We start from the raw sequence: 24,002 nt of genomic DNA on the forward strand, positions 1-24,002 counted from the left end.
GTTTTGTTTTATGGCTATTTCTGTATTAGAAATACTTCAATAGGATGAACCTCCAGCATATGTTCCAGGAGGTTCAAAACAGCTTCTTTCTTCACCAAATGCAAGGTGTTCTTCAATCTGCAATCACTGGATTAAGAGATAGGTTTGGGGTTTTACATTTCACTGCCATTTAAACAGGTGAATATTTAATGCCTGAGGAGCAAGGTTATGAAATGTCAAAACTACTAAGTGAAGGATCTAATTTAAGAGGCAGCCAGAGAGTCTGCAATTTAAATATTTAAAGATGATACAGAAAGTACAACACTGAACACCAATCTACTCCAAAGATAGCATTTTATATCTCAGGTTTATTCTGGAATTCCTCACAAGTGTACAAGTGATATTATAAACAAAGACAAGCAATGCTGAAATTACTTGAAGGGAAAGGAAGGGAGATAGAAGTACCAGGCAATAAATGCTCTAGTCAATGGCTTCTCAAGCTGTTCTTCACAAAAGAGACCTGACTGGACAAAATAGAGGTAAAAATAGATTTATCAAAGTAATCAGGTCCTGAAAATGGAATAGTTTGAGACATAGCATATTCCTTGTAATTAAAAACTCACTTCTTCATCAGCATGCACAGTCACTCAATCATGTGAGACTCTTTGTAACCCCATGGACTGCAGCCTGCCAGGCTCCTCTGTCAATGGGATTTTCCAGGCCAGAATAGCGGAGTGGGTAGCCATTCCCTTCTCCAGGGGATCTTGCCAACCCAGGGATTGAACCCAGGTCTCCTACATTGAAAGCAGATTGTTTATCATCTGAGCCATCTTCATCAGCAAATAAAACTAATTATACATTAAACATTCAAGGAAAAGTAACACATACACTATGAACGGGCTGTCAAAATACAAGTTAATAAAAATACACAGAACTAAAAGGAATGAAAATATGGACAAGAACTGGTACTTTATTACAGGTACATAATAAAGTTTAAAATCCCTGTACATCACTTTAACAGAAGTATGTCTAAATGCTTCTGTCCAAAAGTACAACTGCTCTCAATTCTCTCCACTTCACCAACAGAAAGATCAGTGACAGTGGACATTAATACCAACAGATTAAAGTGATAAGGACTATAAATGAACAAAGCAATCTCTTCTTTATTAAACTCAGGACATCTGAAAAATCTCCCACTGGCAAGATCACCAGTAAACAACTTCTATCACTTGTCAATTACTGACCCAGGACTACAAAAACTAAACCTGAAAAAATGAGATACGTGCCACTTCAGACTTTTTTTTTGGAAAGCTCCATTCTGCAGCTGAAAGGAGTGGACAAGGTCACATTTACGCCTATTTAAATTGAGAGTTAATTGCTGTTCATATCAAAAAATGCAGCCTTGATGGGACTAAGAAAAATGACACTATCGCTAAATAAAAATTAGCTCCAGCTCTGGCAGAGAGTAGCAAAGTTCTTGTGAAAGCACCAAGGCTTTATAGGCAGGGGGCTACATTGGACCCATCAAGAGAACTCAGAAGCACACAGAAAGGCATTAACTTCTAACCACAATTCAGGCCATAGACCTCAAAATCCACCGGAAAGGAAGCAGTGTCCTTTGATCTACTTCTAAATGCAAAACCCTATCAGGAACAGGTCTCAAACACACACCAGGATATACACATATCAGTCCAAGATTAGGTTTGGCATAAGAGCAAGCATGTTTCACAGAGGGTTGCAAATGAGTAAACTTGAGAGAGAACAAAGCATACAGAAATAAGTTCATAAGAAATTAAAGATTAGCTCTAGTGAAGGAGTTGGAGCTAATAGGAATAATCACACCTAACAGGAAGGCTTAGCAAAGGTATTATGGATTAGAGAAAAGTGAAAGTGAAGTCGCACAGTCGTGTCCAGCTCTTTGCCACCCCATGGACTGTAGCCTACCAGGATCCTCAGTCCACGGGATTTTCCAGGCAAGAATACTGGAGTGGGTTGCCATTTCCTTCTCCAGGGGATCTTCCGACCGAGGGATCAAACCTGGGTCTCCCAATTGTAGGCAGACGCTTTACCATCTGAGCTACCAAGACACAGAATGTAGAATATTGGAACAGTGGACAACACATAGAACCTCAGATTTTATTGAACACTGGGCTGGTTGAATGCTTTAGTCTATATAAGATTGTTGTGATTCAAAAGAGACATTCAGAAATACTGCAAAATACATCTGATCAGGTTATTTCTCTCACGGATTCCCTAATGCTTTAAGACTAATTTCAAGTTTCTTGGTTGTTTATGCTTGACAGGCTAACAGGCAGGAAGGCCAGGGGTCTCCAAATGGAGGAAATAGGCTGCAAGTGTCAGACATTTTTAATCTCTCTTAAGTGGCAGGAAGAAACAAACTACCAGTGTTATTATTTTTCCCCCTTCTCTATACAAATTTAAAAGGGGGTTTCTTTTAAAATTCTTTGTTGCCATGACTACACCTGGTTCTACCTGAACTTTTCTCAAACCTTGAGCTAACCAATGTGTTTTTCTTATGGAAATCTTTGTCTTAAGCTATGTTAATGAACTATGTATTTACCCTAGACTCTGTCTTCAAGTCTGTTCCACCTAAGACTCAGAACCCACTTGACAAACCAGTATGTTTTACTGGTAACATTGCTCTCCTATGTTAATGAAATTCTGTATTTACTTGGAAACCTGCCTTTCTTCAAGATTCATGTCAATAATTTTATGGCCCAGGACAACTCACCTTGTGCCAATGTTATCTCAAAACGCATGTTGTGGGTGAGGGGCCTGGTGCCAGTCTGAGTTTTGAGACATTTCCTTTCTCTAATTAGCAGACTGCTAGTAGCTATATCGGAGAAGGCAATGGCACCCCACTCCAGTATTCTTGCCTGGAAAATCCCATGGACGGAGGAGCCTGGTAGACTACAGTCCATGGGGTTGCAAAGAGTCGGACACGACTGAGCGACTTCACTTTCACTTTCTTTATTACACAAAAGCTCTGATCACTGGCCCTGGATTGAATACTTCTCCTCCTGAGGACAAGAATCCTGGCGCCTTTTGTGGCTCAATAACCACCTTTCCTGCTCAGGGAACTGACCACTTATTCTATATGAACACCACAACCTCCAACAGTTTCCCAAAGTGTCCTGCTCTCCTGTCCCTGTGTTAAGGTAAACCGCTCTTCCCACTCATCTAACTTTTCATCACTTCAGACACTGCGTGGGCATCACCTAGGCCTGAAAATCACCTCCAGCCATCCCCTCCACTCTAGTATGAGCTGGTTACCTCTCACCTGTGCCCACACTGTATTATATGCCTCGTTCTCCTAAATACTGAGGAAACCAAGACATACTCATCTGTTACCATGTCTTGTGACTGGCTTAATTCCTTGAAATATGACACCTTGTCTTTAGCTTCGCTGTACACTCCAGTACTTACCACATATTCATTGTAATGATGACGAATGATCTTCACAAACTTACTGCGGATGCTTAATTTCTGAAATCTTGTCTAGAAAGTTAGAAAAGGCTATAATCTGCTAATATAACAAAAATTCTATGTTATGGTACTTTGTGCATATACTAGACTATTCTAGTTCAGTTGCTTAGTCGTGTCTGACTGTGACCCCATGGACTGCAGCACACCAGGCCTCCCTGTCCATCGCCAACTCCCAGAGTTTACTCAAACTCATGTCCATTGAGTCAGTGATACCATCCAACCATCTCATCCTCTGTCATCCCCTTCTCCTCCTGCCTTCAATCTTTCCCAGCATCAGGGTCTTTTCCAATAAGTCAGTTCTTTGCAGGAGGTGGCCCAAATATTGGAGTTTCAGCTTCATCATCAGTCCCTCTGTAAGGGGAGTGTAGTCTCCTCAGTTCTGTCTTGTCACAACAAAGATTTGAAGCAACAGACATTAAAGCCCTCAGCGTGTCACAGCTCTCGGACAGGCCACGTGACAGTTCTCAGACAGATCAGTTTTATTTAGAAAATAAAGGAAAATACATCCTCAAGGTGTGAGGGCATGCCGACCCGCAAGGCGTGAAGAGGGGAGAGAGAGAGAGAGAGAGAGAAAGTCACAGAGCCTGCGAGAGAGAGACCCCCAGCCCCCTTGGCTCCTCTTTTTATATGTTTTTTCCTCCCCCTGGGCCTGCCCTATGTAAATTACACTAGCCAGGAGTGCTGTCTGTATGTTCTACCTGAGGTCCACACTCCAGTCCTCACACTTTCCTTTGTTTTATTTTTGTGGGCTTTTCCCTTCCTTGTCTTTTAGCCACAGCCATTCTGGACTCCTGTTTCCTATTCTAACTACCTAACATTTCCAGTGAATATTCAGAACCAATTTCCTTTATGATGCTCTGGCTCAATCTCACTGCAGTGCAAGGGACTCTCAAGAGTCTTCTCCAACACCACAGTTCAAAAGCATCAATTCTTCAGTGCTCAGCTTTCTTTATAGTCCACCTCTCACATTCATACATGACTACTGGAAAAACCATAGCTTTGACTAGATGGACCCTTGTCAGCAAAGTAATGTCTCTTTTTTAATATGCTGTCTAGGTTGATCATAACTTTTCGTCCAAGGAGCAAGCATCTTTTAATTTCATGGCTTCAGTCACCATCTGCAGTCGTTTTAGAGCCCAAAAAAATAAAGTCTCTCACTGTTTCCCCATCTATTTGCCATGAAGCGAAAGGACCAGATGCCATGATCTTCATTTTCTGAATGTTGAGCTTTAAACCAACTTTTTCACTCTCCTCTTTCACTTTCATCAAGACGCTCTTTAGTTCTTCACTTTCTGCAATAAGGGTGGTGTCATCTGCATATCTGAGGTTACTGATATTTCTCCCGGCAATCTTGATTCCAGCTTGTGTTTCATCCAATCCAGCGTTTCTCATGATGTACTCTGCATGTAAGTTAAATAAGTAGGGTGACAATATACAGCCGTGAGGTACTCCTTTTCCTGTTTGGAACCAGTCTGTTGTTTCATATCCAGTTCTAACTGTTGCTTCCTGACCTGTAAACAGATTTCTCAGGAGGCAGGTAAGGTGGTCTGGTATTCCCATCTCTTTCAGAATTTTCCAATTTGTTCTGGCCCACACAGTCAAAGGCTTTGGCATAGTCAGTAAAGAAAAAGTAGGTACTTTTTGGAACTCTCTTGCTTTTTCGATTAGCCAACAGATGTTGGCAATTGATCTCTGGTTCCTCTGCCTTTTCTAAATCCAGCTTGAACATCTGGAAGTTCATGGTTCACATACTGTTGCATCCTGGTTTGGAGAATTTTGAGCATTACTTTACTAGAGTGTGAGATGAGTACAATTGTGTGGTAGTTTGAGCATTCTTTGGCATTGCTTTTCTTTGGGACTGGAATGAAAGCTGACCTTTTCCAGTCCTGTGGCCACTGCTGAGTTTTACAAATTTGCTGGCATATTGAGTGCAGCACTTTTACAGCATCATACTAGACTACAGACTCCATTAAACATTAAAAAAAAGATGAAGTTTCATTTTTTATATTGAGGATTCAAATCTCTAGAAACATTAAATTCTTAAACACAGTACTGTGTAGCACAGATGAGGATATCTTAACTTTAGAGCAAAAATACAGACATTATTTGGTCCAATATCTTTGTATTTAGCAAAAAAAAAGATTTCATAAAAGTGAAGTGACATGTCCAAAGACAGATCAGAAGAGTTGAATGTAGAATTCTGGAGTTTTGACTCTTCTTCTAGGGGTTTTCTATTAAGCCACTGGCTGTAACACAGTCTGAAATCATGCAAATTTCTATAGAAATGATCAGACATTTAATATGGAGATACTAGACAAAACATGCAAGAAGAACCTTAACTTTGCTAAATTTTTCCTTATAAGGAAAACCTGAAACATATCAAATGAGTCTTTCTCTTAGGACAGTTACTATATTTCTTTTATTAGCAGTGCCTGAGAACTATTTAGGAGATATTTGAGAAAAATCTAACATGGGTGAGGGGAGTTGAGGAGAGAAAAAAATTAAATTACAATACCTGAGACTAATGCTTTGTCTCCTTTAAAAAAAAATATATATACATATATATATATATACACACACACACATACACCATTTAACATAAACATAGCAACTGGCTATTTTATACTAGAGAGACTGTCTCGGCTTCACATTATTTCCAAGTTTTAGTGCAGCATCACTAAATAAAATTCAAGCCAGCTAATTCCTGTATCTAACTTAAAGATGTAGCTAAGAATCACTTAAGAATCAGCTAAGAATCATTGAGGGCAGGAGAATGGGACAACAGTGGATGAGATGGTTGGATGGTAAATTTGACTCAATGAACAGGAGTTTGAGCAAACTCTGGGAGATGGTGAAGGACAGGGAAGCCTGGTGTGCTCCAGTCTAGGGGGTCATAAAGAGCCAGACACAACTGAACAACAAAGAATCAGTAATGCTGTAAGAATAAGTGATGATGTATGGTACTATTAAAAAACAACACTAAAACTACTAAAGAGCCTCAGAAAAACTAAAGTATACTAGTTGCACAATTTGTTATTAAGTAACTAATCAAAAAGAGAGGACTTGACAGATTAGAGTTCCCCTTTCACACATCTTAAAACACCTTCTGAAAAATTACTTTGAGCAGAGTTTATTAAATGTTACCCAAAACAGTTTCATCCATGTGTACTGATTAAATGAAGGTTCATAATGAGGTCATCATAGACACCTTTATGTTTTTTAATTAAACTATCATAGTTGGCAGGTATCTGTTCTTTTATTTCTTCTGTTTGGGCTGTAGTACACAGTCGGTTCAGCAAGGACTCTCAGCCTGGTCAAGACCAACAGGAAGTCTGTGGTAAAGATGTTCTTGAAATGCAACTTGGAGAGGCCACAAATGCCTTTCAAATTCCTCAAGATCTTTGCATGCAAAGAATTTAACAAAAAATAAAGCACAAGCAGAGCAACAGTAGTAGATATGGCATGTGAATGGGAGTGTGTGGTTAAATCATATCCACCACTGCAGTGGCAGTGACTTAGTCATCTCAAGGTCTAAGCAGGAATCTGTCAATCAAAATGTTCCGTATTCCATTTCTAACCCCATACCTTCACTGAGCCCATTAACATTTTTTAAAGTGATTATACTAAGTGAAGTGAAGTGAATTCGCTCAGTCATGTCCAACTCTTTGCGACCCCGTGGACTGCAGCCCACCAGGCTCCTCTATCCATAGGATTCTCCAGCCAAGAATACTGGAGTGGGTTGCCATTTCCTTCTCCAGGGGATCTTCTCGACCCAGGAATCAAACTCAGGTCTCCCGCATTGCAGGCAGACGCAGGCAGACGCTTTAACCTCTGAGCCACCAGGAAAAAAAACAGATGAGAGTTTCAGCTGTAACCACCAAAGAATCCACTCCTACCTTCAACAGTGGTTACGAAAGCAGATTCCTTTTAGTATTAAAAATGAAAAATGAGCCTGTGTTCATTTGGCCACAAAATCTTTAGAAATGTCAAGTAACACGAACAAGGTGTAACTGAAACAAACATGAGTTAATTTAGTACCTGGTCAAAAAACTTACAAAAGCAAAAGAGAATACACTATTACTGGTGAAATTCAGGCCACAAGAGAGCATATTTTGAACCACCAGTGCCCTGAAACTGGTGCTTGTGCTAGAACTAACTGTCCAGACCCACGAAGGAGTGAAAACATGGGGCAAGGGGGTCTCACAAGCTAAGCTCAGGTCCTGGCTCTGTCACTCACCATTTATATAACTTGGGAATATTTCCTTAGGTTCTTGGCAGCCTCTATGTCTTTATTTGTAATTTGAGGTTAATGAGAGTTCTTACCTCACAGTGACCTTACATGGATTACATGAAGTAATAAAACTAAGAGTACAGAGCTAGAGAACAATAATAATGCTTTATCATATAATGATTTCATATGTGTAGAATCATGTAACAATATAGATGATGATAGTTCTTAGTGTTTAGTAAGTGCTTACCATGTGCCAAGCATTGTTCTGGGTTATGTTACACTTAGTAATTTGGTTGATTCTCATAACAAGAGTATTAATTGGCTATTATTATCAGAGGCCCCAATTTATTGAAGAAAAAGACTCAAATAATACCATTATCTCTGAGATCAGAGAAGATGACAGAGAGAGTTTTGGCACAGAGCAGAAGTACTTTAATAGAAGAACAGTTCAAAGATTAAGTTAACAGAAAAACTGTTCAATGATCAAGTAAGCCTTATTCCAAATGTATTGCAGTTATTATCAAAATTCATATCATTACAATAAAATCTGTAGTTACAGCATCACAAAACGATACAAGTATTTTACAAGAGAGCAACAGATGAGTAGGTTTGGAAAGCCTGAAGCCTGGCTAAAACCAACCCTGATGGAAAGGCCATCCGACTGTTGTACCTCGAGGCTCAACACAGAGCATCCTTTTTTTTTCCTTGAACACACCTCTAAGCTTGTGGGATCTTAGTTCCCAGACCAATGGGGAGGAGATAAAACCTGGGGTCTCGGCAGTGAAAGAGTGAGTCTTAACTTCTGCACCACCAGGGAATTCCCATCCAGCACCTTTAAATGGGCTGATAAGAAAGGCCAATTTAATTTCTCCAAATAAAGTGCCACATATCAAATCCTCCCACTTTGTCACTCCCTTCTTAGAGGTCTCTGAGAGCTTAATGTGAAATGCCAAATGAGAAAAGGGGTTCTTCTGGGGGAGTCAACAGCAGACACAATAAATGAACTTCATGCAATCAGCCGAACATCAGGTTAGAATAGGTTCCACGTTTATTCCTGAATATGAGATGGTTACAAATCACCACGCAGCCAGTGCCCAATGACACCATGTGAACCCACAGCATGAAAAAACACTAAGAACGCTACACTAGCAGGTGATAATGTCAAGTTTTCACTTCAGACACTTTCACTAACTATACTACAAGGACACTGGGGAGATTTAGAGACGGGAAATCTCACTACTTAAGACTCAATACTCAGAAGTGCATGGGCTTCTTCATCAGGGCCAGAGCAGAAGACTGTCTCATAGCCTCCCCACTTGCTGCCCCCAAGTGACTGGGAGTACTGTAATGCACTTACAAAACTTCTCTAGTATTAGGCGTTAAGCTCCTAGAGGGTTGAAACTTATATTTACTGTCATCTCAATATCCATGGAGCCTCTATGGATACCAAGATCCACAGATGCGCACGGTTCTCATATAAAACAGTTTAGTACAACAAACACAGTCAGCCCTCCATATCTGCAGATGTGAACCCCAGGGCTGACTGTATGTGTGTATATATGGATACCCCACGCACCAAGTAAGCATGCCAGTATCTGCTGAGTGAATCCATTCCACGGCCTCCTGCAGGGGTTATTTCTGAAGTACCCCTCAGGCAAGATGACCAGAAGGTACGATGCTTGTCCAAACTATCTGGCATTTTGTACTTCAGTGGAAACGTTAAACTGGCTTATAGAAAAATAGCTGTATTCTTCCAATTCATGGAAAGTTATTCTGCAGTAAAAGCTTCTTAAAGGGTTCTTTCAAGATTCTGATACGTGATTAGATGCAATCTCCAACAAAAACCATACTATCAGGATACCTGTCACAACAGGATACCTTCAAAAATAAACTTTAAATATGATTTATGTAGTATCTGAGCATCTAGTATGTCTAAGGCATTGTTGATGGATTAAAAAGCTGAGTTAGAAAGTTAAACCTAAAGAAGGGACTACACACTACAGCTGATATAAGTGGAGCTGTTTAAGAATAAAAACTAAGCTGTTTTTTTTACTGGTTGGTAAAGTGAGGGAAAAGAAAAAGGTTCTCAGCACGTCCATTTCAGGAGGTTAAATATTCTAGGGCTTTCACATACTCCATCTAAGATGTGAGAGAGGAAAACAGAATCTACAAGAGACACACAGATGATAGACAAAGACACAGAGTCATGGACATTATGTAGAAAATCTCACATGAAAAAGAGCAGTTAAATCTTCATTTATTGTAGAAAAGGAAAAAGAGTTGGTAAGTCCCTTAATCATTTTACCACATCCTCATTGAATCAGAACACCTAACAGGAAGAGATAGGTTCACTTTTAATTTCATTTATATTACGAATTTTCCCATCTTTGAGTATACTGAGCAGGTCTCCACTCTTTCTTGTGAGTCAATGGACAGAAACTTCCTCATTCAGAAATTATAAACGAAAGCGTAAGTATTCCATGAGGTGCTCTGAAGACAAAGACTGCCTGCTCTCAGAGAGCAGACCACCAAATAGGAGAGAAAGATAAAATGCAAGGAAAAATAAATGCTTTATTAGCCAAATAAAACTTAGGAAGTAATGACAATGGTATATAGTAGTATAGCAGGGATGACCCCAAGGTAGGAAATAAGAATCAGACTGGAATCCTGGAGGACGTGAAGAAGCCAGATGTGAAAGGATAAAAATTTCTATAGGACAATGACAACACTGGAACAGTAATTCTACAGCCTTAAATGTCACAGTCAAGCTTTTATAAAAAGGAATAATGGGCTACAGAAATACACATGATGTCACACACATATATAATATTGAGATAATAAGCTGGGTGAAGAGAACAGTTAAAAATTAGTGTGGCAATAAAAAAAAAAGAAAACCATCTACAATAAGTTTTCTTTTGTTCTATAACTAGAAGAAAAAACTACTTCACTACAATTATAGCTCAGATATCTAAGTCTTCTTTGGCCTATGTATACATACTGTAAAGGAAATATAATGATCCTATCTCTGTGTGGATACTAAATACTCCAAAGAGAAATGTCTTCTCAGTACCATTTGCCTCATAGGCCACAGGGGATCTTTTCAAAACAAGGAAGATAACGTGTCTACAAATGAATGAATTAATCTGTCCAAGTCCATTCCCATAGTTCCTCTTATAAATTAAGTCTTCACTAAAAAAAAAAAAGGAGAAATGTAAAATACAGGGCTAGGTTGGATTAAATTTTTTTTACCAATCATTTTTGTAGAATCATTCTGATAGAATAAGCACACTTTATCATTCTCACATGTAGTTTCCTCCAGAAAGGTCCATGTCACACAATGGCCTCTGTGTCTCTGGATCAGACATCCCTTCATGTGTAATACCATTCTTCTTTCTCTGCCTGATAATCCTATTTTGTAAAACCCTATCACCTCTGAAACCATTTCAGAGGCCTCTTAGCACCCAGTGACACATCCTTTGCCACTGCATTCTGCATTCACTTACCGCACATCCACACGATGGTCACATGAAGTAAGTGCTGTCTGCCCTACTACACACGGATGTCAAGGACAAGACTGTATCATGGCACATTTTAGCACTGCTTCAACATTTAGCAAAGCTGACTTGGACATACTAGCCACTCAAAATGCCCCCAGAATTACTTAATTACTAACAGATATCCCCTATCCAAGACTGTAAAACCATGATTATACGGTCTTAAAATAATTTGCAATTATTTTAACATTATGATAATACCTTTGCCCTTGGTGGCAAGGGAGAAGACGGGAAAAAGCACATGTATGATGAAAACAGACTTTTAAAGCATATGACCTTCCCAACTTGGGAGGCTGACCACTGGTCTTGTTATGGCTCTATATAATGCAATGAGGCAGTTTTAGTAAACCTTTAATGTATATTAAAAAAATTATTCCTCAACCTTCTGAAAAAAAAATTCTAACAATCTTCCTGTTCTAAACAAAGGAGAAGATAGTTCAACAATCCCCCTTCAAACACCTGTGAGAAATATAAACAACCTACAACCCAAACCTGTATTACAAGTACATTACAATAGCTGAGACTTGTTGTTCTGGGGCCTGATTTGATTCATTTGTCATGGATCTAGCGTGTACATGTATGCATATATCCTTTGGAAAAAAAATCAGAAATCCAATCTCTTTCAAGGGCAGATTGTCTTTGGTAACCCTCCGTCATTACAAGCTATACCTCAGTTGGATAAAAAAAAAAAAAAAGAGGCAGTAACAGAAAACATTTTGGATTAGCTATGGCATTTCTTCTCTCTCAAATAGGCCTAGCAGAGATTTGTGTGTCAGACACACATATGTATATGTGTGTGTGTGTGTGTGTGTATGAAATATATGATAAAAGGATAAGAGAAACGTTATTATAAGCCTTCCCTGCAGCCAAATAAAGTTTCACCTACATAGATGTTGTAAACCTAAGTTATACAACTATGAAAACTGTGCTCAATAGATGATTTAAAAGGAATAAACCCTGAAATATTACTGAATGCTTTATACGTTCAAACCAACCAAGATATTTTTCTCTCAACATGATTAGACATTAGAGAATAACCATGGGGAAAGCTTTTTTTAAATGAACTGATTTGCAGGACTAATAGTCTCATTCAAAGATCATCTCTCATTTGCCAAATATCTATTAGACACCTGGGCTATATATTTCCCCCAAAACAGCTTTTAACAGAAAGTAATTATTGTATTACTAGAGCCTTTTAAATGACAGTCGTGAAGATCTGAAAAGAGAGAGGATTTTTAAGGAAAACACCAACAACCTTAACTGTACACAAAGAGACCATACCACCGCCATTCACAGAACTCCTCCAGAAACGTAAAGGTGGCCGTAAGGAGGGGCTAGCCACCTTTACCTCTGTTGCAAGACAAAGCGTACTCCTCCTTCAGATGTGCGGAAGCACCTCCCTTTACCTTGAGAATCTAGTCCTTCGGTATTTAATTACACTGTTGGGAGCACAGAATGGTCTGGCACCATGCCCTTTCCCTGGGTCTCACTGATTGATAGCATCAATAACATTCACTGGCTGTAATTAAACCGCCAAATAGTATCCCCTTTGCCACTTGGCAGATCAATGTTCTTTAATACTCAAAGAACAAAGTACAAAGGTGAGAGGGGTGTTTTTAGCCCTCACCTTCACAGTTCATTTGACTTTGTGCTTCAGAGTAGTTTGCAGACAATGCATATTTCACAATTCCCCCAAGAACACTGGTTAATGAAGAAGAACACGAAGGAAAATCCTGCAAGTTTGTGACAAGTACTTATTAACCCTTTTTGCAAATTTGAGCAGAACAGACACATACTAACCCCAGTATGTACACACTGCTTTCCCACAGCTTTGAGACAAAATACAGTTTATAGGTCAAAACGTTTATAAATTAAAACAGCATACTGTAAATTTTTTTCTTTAAATATTTTTAACACACTATGTGGAAGAGTCCTTTATAAGAGCACAAATTTCCATTTATTTGGACCCTGCCTGGAAAGTTCAAATATCCAGGTATCAGGGAGGGTGGGTCAGGAGTGTGGCTAGGCACTTATAAAAACGAGACCAACTTTTATTGTACTACAAAAGCAACTTCCTTAATCTAAGGATTCACAACCATCTGGGATCACAAAATTCAACTCCCAATCTCTACACTATGAAATAGCCATTTTAAACGAACGGGCCCCAGAAGAGCCATGCTGCAAATTCCCTACTCTCAGAATCAAGTACTACATGATGTTTAAGTACTTGTAATGCTACAAGTATTTAATGACATTCAAATGCTCTGAAAATGAGTGCATGAGCACATGTGTGTGAGAGAGAGAAAGGGGGAGGGTAGATAGGGCATTATATTCATTAAAATTACACCTGTTAATCACAAGACCCCAAAATGAAAATCTTACTTACATGTTTTAAAACAAGCAGCAGAAAGCTGTTCAAGTGTAAACCACTAAACAATGGCCCTCAGGTTAGACCACCACCTGTTAAGAATCACCTGCGGTGGCGGTTTACAACTTTCCTGGCCTCACTCTGTAGATAATCATATTCAGTAAGTCCTGACTAGGGTCCAGAAATCTGCATTTTATTAACCACCACACCACAGTGATTCTGATGAACATTAAAAGTTTTAGCATTCCCTTATGTCAAGGGATTTTAAACAGGTAATCCTCAAAGTCTAGTGTGTATTTTTGGATTTCCTGAGGAGCTCATAAAAATTATGTCAAGCCCTCCTCTTTGCCATCTACCAGCATTAATTTCTGAATAAGACAAATTCCCAGGTATCCTGAAAGCACATGTGACTATAAATCACCAACAAATACAAAAATGCAAAAGTAAAACAAAATCCAAAAAACCCACCCAAAGGTTATTTCCAAGAAGTAGACCAACTATATATGGCTCAGTTGAGTTGGGGAGCCCACCAGGATGGCCAGTCTCTGGAAAAGGCTGCCGTGCTTGATTCCATATGACTCCAGAATCTTTCTAGGAATGTGAACAGGGTTGTTTGGGGGAAGCAAGCAGAAATGGCCAGACTTCTAAAGAATCACACTGGGGAAACTAAAGCATTTTCTGAATGATCAGTTTCCAGGGCCAGGCAGATGCTCTGCTTTTCCTTCCTGCGGCTCACCTGAGGGTCATTTCAAGACTCATTAGCAAGCCCAGAACCTGTGCAGGAAGGATTAAAGTTCCCTCTCCCCTGGGAGGAGGTAACCTGGTACTAATGACCCAAAAGAAAGCCTATTAGCATGATTTATTTTTGTTCACAATCCACTTCTCTATAACTCAAGTAACTAGAGCCATTTTTAAAATATCCAACAAAATTAAACTAAAGAATTAAACACTGTGACTACTTTCTTCAGAATAAAACTAGCTTAATTCCTCCCAACTAGACTTCTAAAAATATCACTTTAATATAGAAAATGCAAACTAAAAAACAATGAAATATTCTTGATGTTCTGTTTCTGAAAATAACAGGCCAACACAAGTATTTTCTACCTCTAGATCTCAGGCCAAATGTTTCACAGGAGCTAAGTAACCTGGTACCATCTCTACCATTTTATAGCTGAGGAAACTAGACCAACAGACAAGAGCAGAACACAAATCTGGGACTCAGGGCCCTATGTCCTAATGCAGCATTCAAAGGAGCTCTTCTCAAAGAAGGGGAGCGGGGCACAGTAAGGAACAGATTTCCTGTATTGTTTTCAAAACACAGCCGCCTCTCTTGCTTGTTCATAAATAGCATGCCAAGAAACTTTCTGAAGCAAAAATTCCTCCAGGAATTCTGACGCAGTACTTGTGGCTGAGAACTGATGCTAAAGGAAAACCTGGCAGAGGTGGGAGTAGAAGAAAATGGACCACACATGCTTTTCTAAAGAGTCCACACAAATTTACAGAGAGAAATGCGCTTTGCTGTGATTTTTAAACTAGCGTCTAGGGCTCAAAGGATCCTGCCAGAAAAACATTCTGGAAGTATGAATGGTCTCCTACAAAACAGAGGTTGAGAAAGTTACTATAATAATTCTTTTTACTGTCCAATTACCATTGAAATGTTAATTCACCTATCTGCTAAACAGGATCTCCAGAGAGCAGTTTTCTTCTCAAACTGGAGGTCTGGCTATCTCCAGTGCTCAGCCTGAAAGACAACAGAGGTCTTCCATCACCAGGCACTGTTCCACTCCCCTGCACCTAACAAAACTGGTTCAGAAAATCTCAGGATACTAAGAGCCCCAAATCAAGGTCTTCAAGAGACTATTCGATTTGTTTATAGTGGTATAGATATCTGAACATCAGTAACGTGAAATGAAAAGAAAACCATAAAAGGCGCCAGCATCAGCCACCATGGCCCATTCCTGGTCCTAGCAGTATTATTATTAGCATCACTGACTCGATGGACGTGAGTCTCAGTGAACTCCGGGAGTTGGTGATGGACAGGGAGGCCTGGCGTGCTGCGATTCATGGGGTCGCAAAGAGTCGGACACGACTGAGCGACTGATCTGATCTGATCTGATATTACTTCTGAACAAGCCCCTTAACCTGCACTTCATTTCATTGGCCAAAGGGCTACAAGAAACTATTGCTGTTTTGGCATGAATCCAGACAAACAGAAGAATAAAAATCCTATGAAAATACTACACAAAAACAGATACAGCAAGGAACTGAGGCTCTGTTAGAAGGCAGCACATCTACTTAACTTCTCTAGTCAGTCTGGAACAACAGGCTGAAGCCACCAAACTGAGCATATACTACTTCTCTTGGGTTATACATGAACAATAACAAGCCCTACCCTACCCTTAAAGAGCACTAGAAAAGTTAAGCAGAGAAGTGCTAACAGTGCCTTGCATTAGAAATACCTTTGCTGGTGTACATGTATGAAATAGGCAGGAAATGAAGGGCCACGCTTGCGTAATACAATGATCTACAAAATCCCTCCCAAGGAAGATGGGTTAGGTCAGCTGCTAAGACTCCCACTGCCACCCTTCGTGATTCACAAGCAGGGATGGACAGGAAGTGGGCTAGGACACTGACCCCAGGAACATTCGTCTTCAACTTTCCCTCTGCCCAGTCGTAGCCTTTGCCCCAGCAACCATGAAGAAGTACCTTCTACAGAAAAGCTGTTCAGAGAATGCCAAGGTATTGCCCCCTGGGAACTTTCCAATGTCTAATTCCCACTATGGGCAAAGCTTCTAAGGAGCAGAAATAACACAACAGGCCTGAAGTCAGGACCAGGTTCTGGACCCTGCCAGACCCCCTAGATAATAACAACCTCTGGAGATTTTTATGTTTAAAAAAAAAAAAAAAATCAAAGTTGAAAGTAAAGCATTCCACAAAAACCATATTACTCAAAAAAAAAAATCTATTATTCCTCATCTCATATAAGGACTATGTAAACTGGATTCAATATAGATGTGAGGTTTATTCAAATGCATTGAAGAGTTTCTGATAATCACATGTAGTAATAATACACTTAGAATTTGGCTCTAGAAAGTTCCAGATCATGGGTTAAAAATGAAATTAGAAAAACATACACCCAATCTCATTTTCTTAAAAAAGGCATAGAAATCATTTACTCAAAGTTTCCATTTGTCTCTCCACAGAGATGTGATCAGATAAATAATAAATTTAGGATAACATCTCAAAAGTTGTCAGTTACTGTGAGGTCTGTCCTTCAGAATATTACTTTCAAAATTCCCCAGTCTGGTCAAGATAAAAAGTCAATGATGATCTATACTCTTGTTGAACTGATGGGTACTTTACAGAAGAGGCCTTATAAATTTGTGAAGCCCACACTTCTTCCATAAGCATTTACACTTTGTACCTTCATGAGAAATATCAACTATGTAAATAAGCCACAAGAGCTGGAGGTGGCTTGAGATGCTCAGAGGGATGCAGAGTTTAAATCCAAGGCAGATTTTCCCCTCCTAAGAAACACCCAAATCCAATCCTGTCACTGTTCTGCTGAAAACTCTGGTCCTCCTTTACCTACAGTATAAAACCAAGGCTCCTCACTCAGCCTGGCACACACACCTTTTCAGATCCCTGCCTGCTCTCAGGCTCATTTCCACACCACTCCTCACCCTGCTTTCTCCTCTAATTATATGTGATTTCCCTAACACCCGCTTTCAAACTTCCCACCAGAAGTATCAGCTCTCAGCTTTCCTGCTGTTATAAAAGCCATACCCTAGAACAGTGAGTGCTGCAGAAACTTTAAACAGAGCAGCCAACAAGAGGCAAGCCTAGAGTCCAACTTCACTCCCACTCCTGTCTCCATGCCCTCCCCTCCACTAATGAGTGGGGAGACGATTTATGCAGCAGCCACCAGGTATTTCCTCAGGTTTGGAATTAAGTTTTATAAAACGACAACTTAAAATGACAGACAAAAACCAACCCCCATCCCAGATAATCATGAACCGAGGGTTGAGACGGACAAGTTTTCCAGTACACATGTTACTGTGGCTGCTAAACGTTCAACAGTGTAAAGAGTTAACTGTAACCGCCTCAGGAGAGGGTGCTGCACTTCCCTCTAAATGCATTCTCAGCCAAACCATCCTATGTGATAGCCATGAGTTCACTAAAAACAGTTATGCCTTTTCTTAGAAAAGAATTTGGAACACTATGGAAAGTTAAGAGACTCAGGTAATAAATAGACTCAGTGATAAGTTGATTCATTATTTTTAAAGATTTTACAGATATAAATAGAATTAAAATGGTTAAAAAATCGAGTGCATCCAAGCTTATACAGCCAGTTAAATCACTTAAACAGTATCAGGGAGAGTAAAACTTTAGAAATGTATAGATTCCTCCTATATTAAGGATACAGTTCACACAAAACAGAAAAACAGTCGACAAACATGACATTTACTAATTGAGAAAAGGATAAGCTACAGGTAGAAAAGGTATAAATTTAACAAAAATTAAAAGCAATACAGTAGCTCAGAAAAAAAAGGTGTATTAAGCTTTACTTAATTGCTCTCTATTAAACTGAACACTTCACAGAATAGACATTACTATTTTCAATTAATATTCCTATTGTTAAGTTTTTTCATATAGACAGAAATGGCAGTTTAATTATTTTAATGAGAAATTACACATTAATGTATGTCAATTAATAATTTTTAAGCAAAGGTAAGGTTTAATCTGACTTATGTCTGATGATTAAGAAAAATCGATTCAATCAAAGTCAAATTTAGGCAGTTTTTCTATGCTAGTAGCATTTCCAGACAGGTTTTTTCTGCTCTGAGAGAGGAGACATGGATTCCTAGGGGTGAGAGTGAAAGGCATTCAGTCATGTCCAACTCTTTGCAACCCCACGGATTATGGAGTCCATGGAATTCTCCAGGCCAGAATACCAGAGTGGGTAGCCATTCCCTTTCTCCAGGGGATCTTCCCAACTCAGGGATCAAACCCAGGTCTCCCACATTGCAGGCAGATTCTTTAACAGCTGAGTCACAAGGGAACCTATCAATAAAGATGAAAAGTTCTCTATTCCTTGAGATAACAGCTCCTTCCGTTGTTGTTTAGTCACTAAGTTGTGTCCGACACTTTTGTGACCCTACGGACTGTAGCCGACCAGGCTCCTCTGTCTATGGGACTTCCCAGGCAAGAACACTAGAGTAGGCTGCCATGTCCTCCTCCAAGGGTCTCCCCAACCCAAGGACAGAACCTGTGACTCCTGCACTGGCAGGCAGATTCTTTACCACTGAGTCACCTGGGAAGCCCAACAGCAACTACTACTTTCAAATAAAGCAAAGCCACTTTGTGGAATAAAACTTCCCAGGCCCACTGTAGAAATGGGGGAAGCTGCGAGTCAAAATATAAATTTTACTGTATATGTGATATTCTCTTATTCACAGCACTTGATGTTGGGGGGGAAGTCTAAGTATTTTCAGAAATGAGTGTTTTACTCAGCATGAATCTAGGTCTGATATCATTAACCTAGGCAAAAAAATTCATTTTCCCTTAGGAGTGGAAAAAATTGTGCATTTACTCCCTTTTTACTACCCTCCCTAGTAGCAAAAGCTAAAAACATCTTGTAATATCCACACTTTACTTACCAGCTCATTATTAGGGATAACACAGGCAGGCTTTACTCATCATGATTGCCTCTTACCACCAGCCATGTAAGCTGCTGGGACATTAACTCAACCAGGAAAAAAACCTGAACCTTAAAAGAACCGCCATCTTGAACGTTTAACCTATAAATGCCACTGTACATAACAAATCTCTAACATAAGGTGAACTTACTAAGTTTTTCTAATTTCTAAGCCACACCTTTTAAAAAGTGAAGACAGTATGAACTCCTTTTTAGTCCAAATGCTGAATTGGCATTAAAGTAAAATCATGATTTATATTCCAGTTAAGAGCATTATCCACAAGATTATCAAGGTAAAAGATGAAAACAAATGGAACTCTGCATGCAAAAATACCAAGTATTTAGAGAACCCATATACATGTTGGCGGTTCCTAAGTGTTAGGTCTTAGACTCACTGTCAAAAATTACCTGCAAAACAAAAAAACAGATTCCTGCATCTTACCTCTGGACACTGACTGAGTAGATCTGAAGTGGGTCCCAGAATCTGTATTTCTAACTCATCCTCCTTGTGATTTTGCAACCAAGTTTGGGAACAACTGCTTTAGATTTCTCAGTGACTGAGGGACTCTTGCTTCACTCATTGCAGAAATAGTGACTATTTGTCAACATGCCATCCATCTATTACACAAAACCCCACTGGGCTAATGCTATTAGGAAGCCCCAGGAAAAACTGCTAAATAAACCTTTCACAGCACTTGATTCACTGTTTCAGTATTCCAATAAATAGGAATTCTACCAAATGCATAGGTGGCTCGGAAGACATGAGAGAAACCTGAGCTCAAGGAGCGCACCAATACTTGTATACTTATAAATGACACATATATTAATTACTCTGCTGCATCTTTCTAAAGGAAAATATGGTGTCATGGTAACAGTGTAGACATCAAAAGACAAAGATTTGAGTCACAGCTCTGACTTCAACTGCCTGGTCTAAGCTAAACTCTGTGACTACCACATAGGTCTCAACTTTTTTACTGCGGGTAAAGGTTAATGCTTAAGTCTGAACTATATTACAGGTTCCCTTCAATCCCCAAACTTCTGTGATCCCTCATGCACTACTTCAAAAGAAGGGAGAGACCCAACCTGAGGTAGAAAAACCCAGAAAGGCAGCAGCAAGAAGAACTTCAGATGGACTCCAAAAGACAGGATGGCTGCTATTACACTGAGTGAGAAAGAATACGCCAGGGGAGCCATAAAAGCACATATGCAGAGGCTGTGAGTAAGATGAGCTTGCCATGGAAGAGCCAGTCTGACTACTGTGGAGCACAGTCATCAGTGATAACGCTGGGTCACTCCAAAGTTAAGCCAAATGATATGGTAAAACAGTAGGGGGACAGAAGAGAATTTTGAGTGAGAAGCACTATGAGGAAAGTGGTGTTTTTGTAAGATTAGCTTCAGAGCCTCCACCAGGATGGACCGCAGAAAGCGAAAAGAAACTGATTCACAGAATAGAAAACAGAAAGGCTTAAATACAGCTTCAAAAAACTACGAAAGCAGTGAACACTAGGAAAAACCTGCCTCAGATGTTGCATGAGAACACACAACACATCTAATTGAAAAAAATCAGGAAGAACAGAGAGACAAAAATGGTGCTACACAGTTTTGGGAAACGGTCTGCTTTGCCTCAGACAAATCGGGGCCAAACTGAGGCTACCAGCTGTTACTTGATATTTCTGTCGGAACCGCACAAGAGGGGTGGGAAAGAAGTAGCCTGCTGCTTACCTACCAAGCCTACCCCCACCCCAGAAAATCTGAACAGAAGGGGCAGATGTCACGGTATAAAAGCCACAAGGCATGACTGTCCTTTCTTGCACGTATTCTGCCTGAGCAGCTGGGCCCGGAAGAGAAGGCCCGGTGACAGACAAAGAGGAAGCAGCTGTCACCAGTGGTCTCTCCACAGGCCATGGACATTTCTTCTATGGAGACCCATTTCTCCTGCATTTCTACCTTCGTGTGGACCTTACTGCAAAAAGAACTGATGTAGAGCAAAAGAACCGACCCACTAGAAACAAGGGTGCTTATATCTGGAATGGAGAAAGGGTGTGTCAATCCAACCATCAATATTCCATTTTCTTAACCACGATTCATGAGCAGCAATCCTGAAGTCAACTGACACTGGGGGAGCCTCACAAAAATCCGCAGTAGGATAGAGTGTTCACAAAAGAATAGGAAAAGGTAACTGGACACTGGATGTCTTCTTTTTAAAGGTGTTGATCATTACACTTAGAAATACTATTCAAAGGTTCAACTCTGTAACACAGAGAGTAGGCAAAGAATAGACAATTAGAAAAGAAACTCCAGATTGAAAAACTAAGGTCAAAACAAACAAGTCCTTTGTGATCTTAGAATATACTAGAAATCTAGTAATTAGACATTTCGGACTTAGGACGTTTTCTTGACCAAGAAGCATGTAGAATCTCAGACATCTTACATCACGTATATTTGGGGGTCACTGCATACAGTTTCCTTTAGATGAGACAGAGGTGGGAGGCATCTTCCCTCCGAGCCAACAAATATAAAGAATGAGATGTCAAAACTACCCCAGGCTAATGAATTACCTTCACTGACAACTCTGAGAGAAGCAACTTTTAAACACGAAGATGACACTGCATTTCCAGATACCTGAAAAAATGAGCAGAAATCTCCTAGACAATCCTCTAAGCAAGATGGATACCGCAGTCAGCCTTGACTAACTTCCCCTCACCACTCCAGGCTATGGTCTGAGCTGACTTCTTAAATCAAGGGTGGAAAATAGGTTCCAACTTTAGTCAATTGATAGAGGTTGTCTGGAACACTATTTTGACAAATATTCGGAAGCCACATCCAGACTCAGTGAGAAAGGCTGCCATGATTGATCAGGAATGGCTGCACTGGGCAGAAGAGGGAAAATTGATGGCACGTGTACTAAGCGTTTGCTAGAGGCAACATCCCTTTTATCTTCTAAAGGGAAAGAAATCTACACAGCAAACTGAATTAACTTCTTATGCAGAGAGAATTTACATCAGAATTTCAAAAACTCAAAAAGGCAGGGAAAACATCCATAAAGTTATTTACCATTTGTCATGAAAAGAAAACTATAACAGAAAAAAAATAACCCGTGTGGCATATACACTCTCCTAGTCAGTCTCCTCAAAGTAAGCTGAATCTGCTAGACTAGAGTCCAACAATAGCTCAAGGACCTGCTTTTCTATGACCTGAGAACTAAAAATGATTTTTACATTTGATAATGGCCTGCAAAGCTAACATATTTATTGCCTGGCCCTTTACAGAACAAAACCGTCAATCCCTGTGCTACTGCTGCTGCTGCTAAGTCGCTTCAGTCGTGTCTGACTCTGTGCGACCCCATACACGGCAGCCCACCAGGCTCCCCCGTCCCTGGGATTCTCCAGGCAAGAACACTGGAGTGGGTTGCCATTTCCTTCTCCAATGCATGAAAGTGAAAAGTGAAAGTGAAGTCGCTCAGTCGTGTCCAACTCTTAGTGACCCTGTGGACTGCAGCCTACCAGGCTCCTCAGTCCATGGGATTTTCCAGGCAAGAGTACTGGAGTGGGGTGCCATTGCCTTCTCCGATCCCTGTGCTAGGAGAAACAGATACGGTTTTTCATGCATTTGAGAAGGAAATGGCAACCCACTCCAGTGTTCCTGCCTGGAGAATCCCAGGGACGGGGAGCCTGGTAGGCTGCCGTCTATGGGGTTGCACAGAGTCGGACACGACTGAAGCGACTTAGCAGCAGCAGCAGGCAAGTAATTCTCTATAAAGGATGGAAGTTTAATTCAGTAAGATACTTATCTAAGATACTTATCTAAGAAAGTTCCTGCTCTGTCCCTTTGTTAATTAATACACAAGTAATTACTGGGTTGGCCAAAAAGTTCATTGGGGGTTTTCTGTAAATTGTAATGGAAAAACTTGAACGAACTTTTTGCCCAATGCAATACATGTAGTTGGAGAAGGAAACGACAACCCACTCCAGTATTCCTGCCTGGAGAATCCCATGGACAGAGGAGTCTGGTGGGCTACGGTTCATGGGGTCACAAAGAGTCAGACACGACTAAGGGACTAAGCACAGGCACAGACATGTAGTCCTCATGAATAAAGTTTCCCCCATCAGGCAACAAACCAAAAAATTCTGCTATGCCTCCCAGAGAAGTGTCTATATGGGCACAAAATGAATAAAGGAACTACAAAGAGACCTTAATTGTTTTCAACTTCTGTTCTGTGAGTAGATATAAAAAAAAAATGTAAACATACTTTTATTGTTTTGGTTTGAAGTCTCAATCCATTCAGGGTGTTGATAGCTTTCTCTGCATCCTTAGGGTCAATGTAGTTCACAAAGCCATATCCCAAGCTCTGCCCTAATGAAAGGGAAGGGGAGAAAGGCATACATTAGTTCTCCACCGCTGATGACAGACATCCACGTTCGTTCTGGCATAAAGTCTTGTCATTAACACCAGCATATGTTCTCAGGAGTAAAAAGAAGTCTACATTAATTCTAGAAATACACATGTGGCCTTTTTTGTCTCCTGTCTATTACAGCTTCAAGTTTAAACATCAGTTAGCACACAGCAAGCTGTGCTGTTTAAAAAACACACATCCCCAGTGTTCCATCGCACATGCCCTGCCTAAGCCCCAGCGCCCAGCAGCAAGGCGACTGTGGGTGCAAGTCT

General features: G+C 40.1%; 1 protein-coding gene across 4 annotated transcripts in view; it reads right to left on the minus strand.

The window, feature by feature from the left end:
* Positions 1–24,002, minus strand: part of ELAVL2 (ELAV like neuron-specific RNA binding protein 2) — a 75,091-nt gene that overhangs the window by 17,269 nt on the left and 33,820 nt on the right. For all 4 annotated transcript variants that reach the window (XM_010853315.1, XM_010853318.1, XM_010853317.1 and 1 more), the window contains exon 2: positions 23,587–23,690. In XM_010853315.1, coding sequence (XP_010851617.1) covers positions 23,587–23,690 — 104 coding nt within the window. The remainder of the gene's footprint in view (positions 1–23,586; positions 23,691–24,002) is intronic.

This window comes from Bison bison, unplaced genomic scaffold (genome assembly GCF_000754665.1).
Source record: "Bison bison bison isolate TAMUID 2011002044 unplaced genomic scaffold, Bison_UMD1.0 scf7180017864326, whole genome shotgun sequence".
NCBI classification, from domain to species: Eukaryota; Metazoa; Chordata; class Mammalia; order Artiodactyla; family Bovidae; genus Bison; species Bison bison.